This window comes from Dendroctonus ponderosae, unplaced genomic scaffold, assembly GCF_020466585.1.
Source record: "Dendroctonus ponderosae isolate FM_Combo_2020 unplaced genomic scaffold, Dpon_F_20191213v2 Dpon_F_20191213_1, whole genome shotgun sequence".
In the NCBI taxonomy this organism is placed as follows: domain Eukaryota; kingdom Metazoa; phylum Arthropoda; class Insecta; order Coleoptera; family Curculionidae; genus Dendroctonus; species Dendroctonus ponderosae.
This window is the reverse complement of record NW_026017110.1, coordinates 31,114,919-31,127,452: the sequence shown is the minus strand read 5'-3', so window position 1 is coordinate 31,127,452 and position 12,534 is coordinate 31,114,919. Positions and strand designations below refer to the sequence as shown.

Genomic DNA, 12,534 nt, shown 5'->3' with positions numbered 1-12,534 from the left:
CAAAGTTTCCTCCCTTGGCCAGCACGCTTTGTTCGTCAGCAGTAAGTTCCTTGCTGGTCAAGTTGACTACAATCTTCCGTTGGTTCTCCTCGGGTGATGGTCCATGTTTTGCTGGATCGTTGAAGCTTTTCCATCAACGCATCAAACTTCTTCTTTTGGCGATTAGTTGCTGCTGCTTCGGCCACCATCATTCGATCAGCTGTTAATCGATCCACTTTTTCCCAATGGATACAGTGCATTTTGTTGGCTAGTTCTATATTGACAGGTAAGAGTCTACTGTCAATATATGCAAGATCTCGGCGGGTTTCGTGTATCCGTTCCCGTAAAAGAGCTCGTTCCGCKCGGTTGTAGATATTCTTGGCCTGGTTGGTTCTGAAGTATCTCTTCATCTTCAAGAAGGTTGGAATGATCTTCTTTTCACGGCATCGTAGCAAGAAACGTCAGGAAGAAATTCCGATAGACCACGGCTTCAAAGCCCGGAAAACATTCCTAAATGTAAGTAACATCTTATTTATAAAAAAAAGCTCGCGTATTCACACGTGCGTAATTAATCCGCTTACATCTAAAATAATGTTTTTTTAGGAACCACGCTTTGGCACCTGAAGAAATGGTTCTTCTAACTACTTCTAGGTTTTTGGCAACTGGATCATTTTTGCAAGTTACTGGAGATTTTTTTGGTGTGGACAAATCTACAGCGACTGGAATTGTTCGTACAGTTCTTCGAGTGATTTGAGCCAGCTTGAAGCCAAGCTATATTAATATGCCACGAACTGAGGCGGAACTCTTGTCAACTCGTCAAGGCTTTTACAAAATCGTAAAATTTCCAAAGTGTGTTGGAGCTGTAGTTTGGACACACATTAGAATCCAAAGTCCTGGGGGAGATAACGCGGAAATTTTTCGAAATAGAAAAGGTAATTTTCCTATTAATGTGAAAGTCGTCGGGGATTCAAGATGCCTTTATAGAAATATCGAATGCAGGTGGCCTGGATCCTCACACGATTCGAATTGATTTCGAAACAGTCGACTGAGATCCGACTTTGAAAACCAAATGTTTGGTGAAAAGCTTCTGGTTGGAGATTCCGCGAATAGCTGGCTGTCTGAATGCCATATGGTGCAATAAGAGTATGGGAACGGACACTAAATCGAGGATCTGCAAAACCGTCGTGAGGCCGGTGATGACATATACCGCAGAAACCAGGCCAGAAACAGCGAAAACCAAAAGACTTCTAGAGACAGCTGAGATGAAAATACTCCGTAGAATCACCGGAAAAACAGTGCTGAATAGAGCGAGAAGCGAGGATATAAGAACAGCCTGCAATGTTAAGAACATCAATGAATGGGTAGCAAACGGGAAGAAGGAATGGAATGAGCACATAAGCAGGACGTACTACCGCAGACTTCTGAGAATCGCTCTCAGCAAGTCCCCATTAGGACGAAGAGACGTTGGGCGCCGCAGGAAACGATGGAGCGACAACCTCACGCAAGTGAATGATAATTGAACAGGCGATTCGCCCAAAATCAAAAATGAAGAAGAATATCATTTGAATTGCATATCACGCTTGTTGATGTTCTCTTTACGTACTTTCGTTGTATGTTCAAATCTAATTCCAAGTCCAAATTATCCCGATTAACACTGTACAATACATCGATCATTATCTATATATTGAAAACAAAAATTGTGTAAAAAACTCGAGAAGTTGAGAACTTGACTTGACAAGTGACTCACAATATAGCTTTAGCGATCGTTCGGAGATGCCTATATCCCTATCCGACAACTCTCCACCGCATCGCCCAACAACTTTAAAATGAGCATGCGTCAGATGCTTAATCGATCGATTGTGCAACCAAAATTGCTTTGCGGCCAACCAGCCGGCTAAACACCGGCGCATCGTAAGAGATCGCCTATGCATACCGACCTAGAGTTTCTGGTAGGATTTGATGGGACTGTTAAAATACACTTTTGGTATCAACGGCAAAAGCAAAAGTTTTAGTCCTTGGTTGAAAGAGTACATACTGCATATGCGTGCTCAGAATTAACAGATCGCAAGATCTCGGAAAAGTATAAGAAGAAGAAGATTGACAGTTAATTTATGCCTCGTATTACGATATTTGCAGTTAATGTCTAACATTGTTAAGCGGCAAGAAAACAGACATATTTTTCTTGGGCAAAAACTATGAATGCTACAAGATTTTACAAAGAGCACAAAACTGTGAATAAATGATAAAGTGCATCAACCAAAAAAAATGAGTTGATTTCATCCACCAAATAAAAAGTTCTGGTAGTTTTTGTACCACGACACTCAAGAGTTCACCACTTGTCCAAAACGACAAAAAAACTCGATTGTTTCATCAAAATATGAGTCTTAAATAAGAACAAATTTACAGCGAGTTTTTAAATATAATTTTTTTTAAGAACTTTGACCATCAATAACAAGGGAGGCAGTCGTTTTTTGTTAATAAAAGTTAGGTCAGATCGTCTTCTTTTGATCCAACGAATATATCAGTACTCTTTTGATCATGTGCTTACGGGACACCTTCTATTTCAACGAAAAACTTAAAATAGAACCCCGGTACAATCGGAAATAATCCAAAAGAGAAGAGAAAAAGGTTTTTGAGCGATGTTCAGAATCCAATTGCGAATAATTTGTGTAAATCAATTCGGCCTTTTACACTCTGTATAATTTACGGTAGTTATGTGTGTGAATATAAAAATTTCCATGAAATGCACACGGCTCAAGTGTAAACGCTGCATTTTCCATAAACCAAAATTCAGGTTGCTAACCGGGCGAAGCATGTAAAATTACACTTGACTTTGTTGGGACACATCATTGTAAAGCATAGCTATTTTTTGTCAATAAAGCAATTTTTTAAATGTATTCCTGCTACTAAAACTGTTAAACTTGTACTTAAAGCTGTTACCTAAAAATGAATCTGGAAACTTCAAAGGAATGTGGGGCTTATGGAACCCTACCGCCAGAAAATACGGCAGTTTATCTTCATTGGTTCTCTGCTGTTGAATGAAGCGCATTGCTTCTTTCATTGATTCTGAAATTTTACTATTTTCAACATCTATGTAGTGACGAATAATCGTTACAACCTATGTCAGGTAAAGTCCCCAAGGGTTGAAACTCGGTTTGTACGGGACAAATCAGGTTCATTCCAAGGCTCCCGTCTGGATTCAAACAAACTTTAGCATTTTTGAATGCTTCCGATTTCGGATGAAATGGCGTTTGACTCCAGCTATAGGGCTGATCGTCAGAAAAATTCGACGAAATTCCTACACAAAATATCCGTGAGACGCTTGCCTAGATGTTATGAAACAAGAAAATTACCTGGATGGAAAACTTTCCCCACTGAATGAGAGTGGTAACCATGCTCTTTGAAGTATTGAGGTAAAGTTGTGAAATTTCCGGCAAATTGCCTCCAATAACTGTAAAAGTCGTAAAAATGCAGGGTATCAGGCCTGCGGCTGGTCAGAAATGAGTTGCGACTTGGTGCACACAGAGCTTGCTGCAAAGAAATTCATTTCTCCCTAAACACTTCTTAATATGGAATACCGCGCTTACTTGTGCATACGCCTGAGTAAATACAAAGCTCTCAGAAGCAAGTTTGTCCATGTAGGGGGTATAAGCTTCGGAATCTCCATAACTCCCTAAAGCGGGCTTAAAATCATCCAGAATTATTAGAAGAACATTGGGCCGATAACTAATGCAGAGACCGCAATATAGTAGCAGGTAAATTGCCACATGGAGAACTACTGCAAATTAGATTTGTAAATTATGTAAATTATTATTTAAATGCAGGACTGAAAAACTTTGCTTCAAAGCAAATAAGCATAAGCACGGTGTTTCATAAGTCCGTGCAAAAACTATTTTATAAATCAAGTGTACAGGTCAGGCGAATTACGACGAAATCTTTCAAATATGGTTCTAACGTGACGTAACTTAGATAACTATTGGAACCGCTCGGGAATAGTATACCAATTGGAAATATCGAGGTGCGCCAGCTTGAAGTTGTGCTATTTGCATAAACAACGGAAAACTGAAAAAAATGCGAAAATCGCGTTTTTCTTCAGAAACAATCGCATATAACTCGGTAGGTATGTATTTTGCAGAAAAAATGTATACCCATTAATTTCTTCGCTATAAAATGCTCGATAAGATAGAGTTGGTTCGATATCCGCAGGTTGGAAATGTTCGCTGCAAAATGCTCGAAAATGCAAAAAAAGATATTCACTTTGAAAGTTGGGCAGGGTATGCGGCGTAACGGTTAATGGTGTAACAATAAATTGATAACAGTAAATTAATATTTACCAATCGATAGATTTTTCTAGGTTGTTTTCGCATCTGCTTTCAAAAAGTACATTGCACGGGTGCATCAGGGACAAAAATTTGTATAAACATTGTGTAGTGCACATTCGGAGCTGAAATTAGGAGGGGTGGGGATAGGCTGGAAAACTTGAAATGGGCGCTTCAAAATCGGAGCGCTCGCTTTCGGATGAAATAGAGATGTCATAGCTCAACTGGCATATCCCTAGCGACAATCCAAATTGAGATAAAAATGCATGCCCTGGATATCGTACTGGCCAAGCTCAAGAAGACGCTCATACTCCAATTGTTGAAACCGCTATAAGTCTAGCCACCGATAAAAATTCAGCAATCATTGTAGCTGAAGATATAGAGGTATTAGTAATTTTAACAGAAACTGCGCCTGTAGATAAGAAAAGTTATTTTTTCAAAGCGAGGAGAGGAAAAACAGCTGAAAGGCTTTACAGTTCCACATCTTATATGCGAAAATATAAAAAATCTGATCGTTTTTATTCACTCTTTCACTGGATGTAATACTACATCTACTTTTTCAAACAAGAAATAATGAAATTATTAGAAAAAAATACAAGCTTAATCGAAGGAACTTTAAAGTTTTAAAAGTAGCTCTACGAAGAAAGCTTTTAATTTAACTATGCTTTCGCCAACTGAATCAGCTGCAAAAAAGCGTACGTTTAGAGGATATTAACAAGTGCAACAATGGCTCGGTAATTCGTTGGACCCGACTCAATGGGGTTGGAGTGTTAAAGAAAATAAATGACAACCAGCATATACAACTGATTTACTACTTCCTGACCTGAAAATATATTAGACAGTAATACAGATAAAGAAAAATAAGTTGTAGAAGTAGCGAACTTGATATTGATGGCGACAATGATGTACAACTCCATGTAAATGCAGTTCATATATTGCACATATTAACAACTTAAGAATGCGTTTCCGACAACAAAAACAGCGACGATGAAATTGTAAGAAAGTAACGTAAAAGTAAGTTGTGTAAGAAACAAAAATATGCCAATTGATCAAATGAATTTGTATTAGACATACATTCTGTAAATTATGTAAATTTAGTGAAATTGTCAAAATTTTATAACTTATCTCCTGTTATTCTATGTACTATATGCATTAAATAACAATTAAATTAATTTGTAACATTACGCGTTAATTCTTCAATTTAATACTAATTTAAAATGAACAAAATATGCCTAATAAGGATATTATAATTTGCACTAATTTTTAGCAACATTTAAAAATCCTTGATTACGAAAATTGACAGTTGTTTATTTTTTAACTTCATTTGAGAAATGTAACTACAAACATTGTATTCCTCTCGTTTTTCTACCCCAACTTAAATAAAATCGTCAAAATCGGTGCAGTGGAAGCCGAAATACATATACAAATTTTTGTCCCTGATGCACACGTGCAATGTACTTTTTGAAAGCAGGTGCGGAAACAGCCTAGAAAAATCTATCGATCAGTAAACAATTTATTGTTACACCATTAACCGTTACGCCGCATACCCTGCCCAACTTTCAAAGGCAATATCTCAACATCTAGTCAACCAAATTGGATTCTTCTTGTCTTAAAGAACCGTCTTTCCGAGTACTATCGTTCCGTACTTTCTTTTTTGTTCCCTCTTGCAAGTCCCGCTTCACAGGGCAAATTTGTTTATAAGCCAAAATTTTAAAACTTTAAAATTGCTCAAAAATTGATCTAATCAATCAATATTTATCAATATTTAAAATTGAAAAATGGTCAATATAGCAATTGTATATTGTTGCGGCTTGATTTTTAGCGCACAGCGGCAACGCAGCTTCCAGCGTTTTCGGGACGCCTAGCTCGATACTTCGAGAACGAACGGCAATAGTCGATTGGGCTATGGAATTCCGGAAAAATGGAGAATCTTCGCAGGTCGTCGAGAGCCCTTGCGCGCTAATATAAATACGGCAAGGCGATACAGTGAAATATTTAAAGCGATATACAGAGTGTGTTCGATTCGCGAGCTATAATTTTGAGTTAGTGTTTGTTATAGTTAGTATTTGGGAGTTCAATAAATTGTTGTGCTTTTTTATTGGTTTACTGGAATCATTCGAACCCCGGGAAATGTAACAATATTATAGTTTAAGGAACCAAGAAGGGGTAAAAGCGCGGACGCAAAAAATATTCATAACTGTGAGCCTAGCACAAAATTTAAAAAAGGGATTTTTTCCAGTTAGGTTAATTAACAATTGCATTATGCAAAAAAAAATTGTTTTTCTCGTTTTATTTTTTGTAATATTGAGTGCCGTTTCTTTAATTATCGTTGTTAGGTACATACCTAACATTGCCACTTCATTTTTCAACATTTGTTGGCGTTATATTTTTGCTTAACTGGGCTTTCGATTCGTTTTGGTCTAGTCTGAGTCTATGTTGTGTTTAATATATCTTTTCGGCTTGTTTATGGATAATTTAGCTCTGACTATCCGGTGGTCGCTTCCTGTGTTGAAAGAGTTTAAAGCTGAGATGTCGGTGAACATTTTCTTGGATGATGATAGGATTTAATCGATTTCGTTATGTGTTCTGCCGTCAGGGCTCATCCATGTCAATTTCCTTTGCATTTGTTTAAGAAAGAAGGTGTTCATTACATAAAGTCTTTTGTTTTCAAGAAAGTTGCATAACATATGTTCTCGTGGGTTTCTTTCTCCTAGTCCTTGGTTACCAATGCAATGTTCGTCATAGTATAGCTTTTTCCCAACAATAGCGTTAAAATCGCCAATAACTAGGTCATTATTACATTTGTCTTTGTCTAGGGCTTTCCCAATGTCTTCATATAGAATATATACTTCTTCGTCTTCGTGAGTTGACGTTGGTGCTTATATCTGAATGATTTTGATTCGGTAGTCCAACTCCAAGGTTAGATATGCTCCTCTGCCCCAGATTCCGTTATAGCTTTGAATGTATTTGATCATTCTTGGGTGTATCAGGAAACCTACTCCTCTTGGACTTTCGCTCTCGTGTCCGCAGTAATAAAAGGTTTTTCCTGATTGAATTGTTAACAGGTTTTCTCCAGGTCTTCTGGTTTCACTCAGTCCAATGATTTCCCATTTAATTTTGCCGAGTTCGTTTTCTAGTTCCAAGAGTTGAGTGTCCGACAGGAGTGATCGACAGTTGTATGTTGCTATTATGATGTTGTTCTTTTTAGAGTGCAAACTTTTGCCTCCCCCAGAATCCATGAGGCTGACCGTCTTTTTGAAGGTGTGGGATTTGAAACTATTGTTTCTACCCACCTGGGGTACATGTCTGTTCTGTTTTGGCCACCTAATTTCGGGACACCCTGTATAAACCAACTATTTTTAAAACTTACCGCTACTGAAACATACACGTTTAAACTAACACTTTCTTCGAGTAACACTTGCTTTTAGATGATATTGTGCGTAGAAAATATGCAGCATTCCGGAACAGTGCGTGATATGATTCTGGATGTAGGCAAAGACAAGTTGTCTCTGATGTAGGTTTGTTTACGTGCTTGATCGGTTCACATTAACCGGTCTAAAATTTGTGTTATTGGGAGAAACTTTATGGTCGGAATTACCCCTACGGCGTATGTTCCCCCACTCTCCCCTACGTGAGTTCTATAAGGTCGTACCCTAAAACTTTCTTAAATATAAATACTCTTGAATGACTATGAATATATAGAAATCACAAACCGGTATCACACACAAGTCGGTGTTTATAAATGTGATGGATAAAGATATGTGATGGAGAATTAAAATGTGTTCTAATAATGTGACCATTATTTTAAAGTAAAGTCCAAATAAGATCAGAAAAAATTTCAAAGTCATTTGTGCAAGTCTCGGTTTCCTGCGAATATTTCTTAAGGTAGGTATCAACGTTTAAAATACCACTTTGCTTTTGTAGTATTGCGCAACTTTGCCCTAAATTTAACCGACTTCGCATCTCTTATGATATACGAGATATCAATGAGTACACCCTGAATATTAACGTTAATAAATACGTTTTGTAATATTATTGTACAGGGTGTTTCCTCATAAGTTGACACCCCTCTAGATCGTTTATTTCAAAAGAATTGTGAAAGTGACCAATACAAAAGTTGTTTAACTACGCAATCTCAATTTAAAATAAAAATATAAAACACGAAAATGTCAAAATTTGACAACATAAAGTCTTTTTTTGAAAATGAAACACCCTATATATTTTTACATACCAATAGAAATTTTTTCCATATTTCAAAAATAAATATTTTTCGTATATTTGTATTAGCCGTTTTTCGCCGCACGTTTGGCCGGTGGCACTGTTCTTAAATAAAAATGTTAATTTTGTGTTGAAAATGTTGTCCTATTGCCTAAAGCCTCTTGATTGTTTTGTCTGGGGTTATTTAAAGAATATTGTGTATGAGACTCTAGTTAAACGCCTTAAAATAGTGGATGCAATTAACGATATTAATATTAATCAAAACCAATATATTCAAAACGTTATCGATAAAATTCAAATAGATTATAGAACATGTCTACCGTTTAACGGAGGTCATATTGAAAATCAGATATTTTAATGATGTTGTTTTTATTTATTTATTTGTTTCGACATTTATAGCAGCAATAAATTCCGTTATGTTGGCTTTCTATAGCTTTTGTATCATTTCAGCCTGCTTTAGTTCGTAGCTATTTAAAATTTTTAAAACATATTACAGAAAAAACGGCTAATACAAATCTAGTCAAGATACAGGGTGATTTTTTTTTATCTTGAAACGCTTAAATATTTCGGAAACGAGTCATCTGAGGAAAAAATGTTGTCAAATGTCAGAAGTTAATATCTGGGAGGGGGAATTTTATTCGTGTCAGAAAAACAACGCCTACTTCGACCTTGTAGGCTAGGCAGGGGTCAACTTGAGAATTTCAAATGGTAACCGTACCTATATAGTACGTATGGTACTCGTCTTTATCTATGATGGTAACCACAACGTTTTTAACAAACGTCGACGTATACGGCAGTTTTTGTCACTTGTCACTATCGATTGCGGCGATTCGAACCTAGCGGTTTGTGATGATTTAACACGATTTAAGGTTAGGTGATTTTTCCCGGTATTTTGTTGTAACCGTAATCTCTTTGGATTTTATTGATATCGTGTTGGACTTTGTTTAACATGTCACACTAAGCAACATATGAAAATAATTGCCTTTTCCACTATCCTAACAAAAGTGGAAGACCAACAACGTAGAGCGACCTTTTAGTAGGTAGTATATACTATGTTAATTTTTTTCATTGTTTCAGGCATACAAAATACTAGGATTTGTAATCAGAAATTTTAAATATTTTAGCAATAATACAATATTGTTTTATTACATTTTTAGTATTTAATGTGATAAGCACTCTCACTTGTTATTACAAACAGGGTGGTATTTATTATAAGTTACCGATAAATAAATATATATATATATAGATATGGTAATTACTAATTTGAAAACTATCCATATAAATGTATCGATGTATGTAAGGATATTCATTATACTGTCAAATATACAATAAGCCAAACTTTTAAGAGATTTATTTAATGGTTTAAGTTGTTCATTTAAATACTATGAATACAAAATCTGATACCTATTTAAGCTGATCAGAATAAATCATTTGTAAATTATTAATAATTTATTATCAATTTAAAAATACTCATAATTATCACTATCTTTCTTTGTACTAATATAAAGAGAATGGTATTATTTTTCTTCCAACAAATTCAAACAATCCCTCTTAAAAAATTATAAATTACTAGCCAAGAGCGTATAAAGTTTACTTATAAATTTCCGTACGATGCTATTTGTTTGTCATTTTTATCTCGAGCTTATATAGGGTTCGAAAGTCACGAGAGAATGAAAAAAAAATGATTGTTGGACTCGCGGTTGTTTATCTCGACAATTTATAAAATAATTATCATCAAATAATAAACAAAATCACCTAACCTTAGATCGTCTTAACTAATTTGTAGAACTTGTCTACGATACGTTCGATAACAAGAAACCGGTAGGCTTATTTGATTGGTTTGAATCGCCGCAATCGATAGAAGTGACAAGAAGTGTCGTATACGTAGACGCTTGTAACATTTTATTGGAGATCCAAATAGTACATCAAAAACTGGGAATAATTTATCTAAAACATTTACTTCGATTTTGACAGGTGGCGCTGTAATCCATCAATTATCAATTTTTTGCTTTATATCATACGATTTAAACATTTTTGGCGCACAAACACAACCATCTTTATCTGCATTCTGCCTTCTTGTCAATAAAATACGATTTAAGATTCTAGTCTTATTGTAACCCCGACATTCCCCCAATATGAAGTAATTGTACTGACGACCAAGTACAGACATAAATAGACGTCCAAAAATTGACGTCATTAAACAGACGTCTAGCCGACGTCATTAAACGGACGTCTAACCGACGTCATTAAGCAGACGTCTAACTGACGCCAGTAAGCAGACGTCTAACGGACGTCATTAAACAAACGTCTAACCGACGTCCTTAAACAGACGTCTGATATATGTGTCCTGTGGCCGTCATTTGGACGTCCAAACGACCAGCTATCTGACGTCTTCTAGCCGAATCTCATGACGTCGTTTAGTCGTCCATAAGACGTACTGTGCTACCTGGGTCATAATGGGACACCCTGTATATTGAATGGATATTTAAAAATGTTGGAAATATTTCATAGAAACATTTCTCAAAGGGACATTAAGGATCTCTTGAAAGTTTCTGTTTCTGCAATGTTATAATGCAGCTTATATAAATTGAAATGTCTCGAATTTATTGTACGGATATTAGGTATAAAAAATATTCACTTTTCAAAAATTTTCGTTTTCTTTACTAAACTCGGAGCATGCCAAAGTTTCAGAAATTTTGCAATTACTTTAATTTTGCACAGAAACAAACACAACAAACAAAACAGAAATCATAATTTGTCCCGTTTCAAAGTTGGGGTACATTTGGCCGTGTAACGTTCATTTTGTTAAGCAGTTTATTATCCTATCATGCATTCGATTTTAAATCAATTTGAAATATAAACTTATCTATACTATATACACTATATAAGTGAACTATTTCTAAAATAGGTACCCAAAATTAGTGACGGCATTTTGCCTATAGGAAGGTATTGCTAATCGTTGAAGATGATTAAAGACCTGAACGTAACAAACAGATGACCGTGAAATAACCACTGTGATCTGCTTCTTCTAAACTTCACAGTTTAAAGTCACACATTACATTTTTACTATTTATTATACATCACTATTACATCACAGAATGTAACCTTGATCACAGACAGTGATCGTTTAATTTTCGTTTTAAAAACAACTAACTTACAGCTAATAGGCTATCTTTGTCTATCCTGTTGCAACTGTGCATATTCGACAAGAATAAAAATATTCATATCAGTTCCAATCCAACGGAATGATCGGTAAATTTTTTAAACAATTATTTAAAATAAATTTGAACATGCAGTAAATTTGATAATAACTAGATTAAAAATTTAAATAACATTAGAAAAGATAACTAGCCCAACAAACTAGAAAGCGCAAGTATATGCCATATCAATTTTCCTGTATCTTGTCTACACAAACACGACCGAACTGTCAGTCAGAGATAGTCAGCTGCATGCCCTGGGCACTCGAGCATTCTTACGCCAACCGACTCTGAGATACTCAAGCCAAAGAATCGCTCACAACCGATAGCTACTTCGCTGGGGGGGAGCCCTGTGGCGAATCTGGACAACACGAATTCGCCCCAAAAGGTTGGCTGACGTTGGCAACCCTGCTGGATGCCAGGCATACCAATAGGCCGTGGTGAGAGAGACAACATAGCAGACATCTCTCTCGAAGGGACAACGCCCAAGAAGAGACGCTCAGCGTCCCCTCTCAACAGGGAGTCTCCTTTTGCACTTTCGCGCGCGCACACCCCGCTTACTCTCTACTTATTGTTAATTTATTAAAAGTTGTTTATTTAAAGTGTGCTTGATTGTGTGACACAAGAAAGCCCACACACTTAAAAACCTAACCGAGAACGACGACCATAGTAACCGACTTTCATAGTCGCCAGAGGCGCTACAGACGATAAAGAGCTACAGGTTAAATCATGAAATAACCCACTGTAGGAAAATATTCTGTGGATGAATGCGATAACGCAAGTCAAATGTCAAATAAATCTTCCCCATTGTTGTTTATGGG

At 36.3% G+C, this 12,534-nt stretch overlaps 1 protein-coding gene across 1 annotated transcript in view; it reads right to left on the bottom strand.

Moving 5' to 3' along the window:
• LOC109540804 (iduronate 2-sulfatase) overlaps positions 1–12,528 on the bottom strand; it is a 16,761-nt gene extending 4,233 nt beyond the window's left edge. Inside the window, exons 1-5 of the mRNA XM_019909289.2 lie at positions 11,429–12,528; positions 3,567–3,757; positions 3,333–3,510; positions 3,098–3,277; positions 2,920–3,045 (exon numbers count right to left, since the gene is read on the bottom strand). Coding sequence (XP_019764848.1) covers positions 2,920–3,045; positions 3,098–3,277; positions 3,333–3,510; positions 3,567–3,757; positions 11,429–11,447 — 694 coding nt within the window. The 5' untranslated portion in view covers positions 11,448–12,528. The remainder of the gene's footprint in view (positions 1–2,919; positions 3,046–3,097; positions 3,278–3,332; positions 3,511–3,566; positions 3,758–11,428) is intronic.
• Positions 12,529–12,534: the final 6 nt, after the last annotated feature.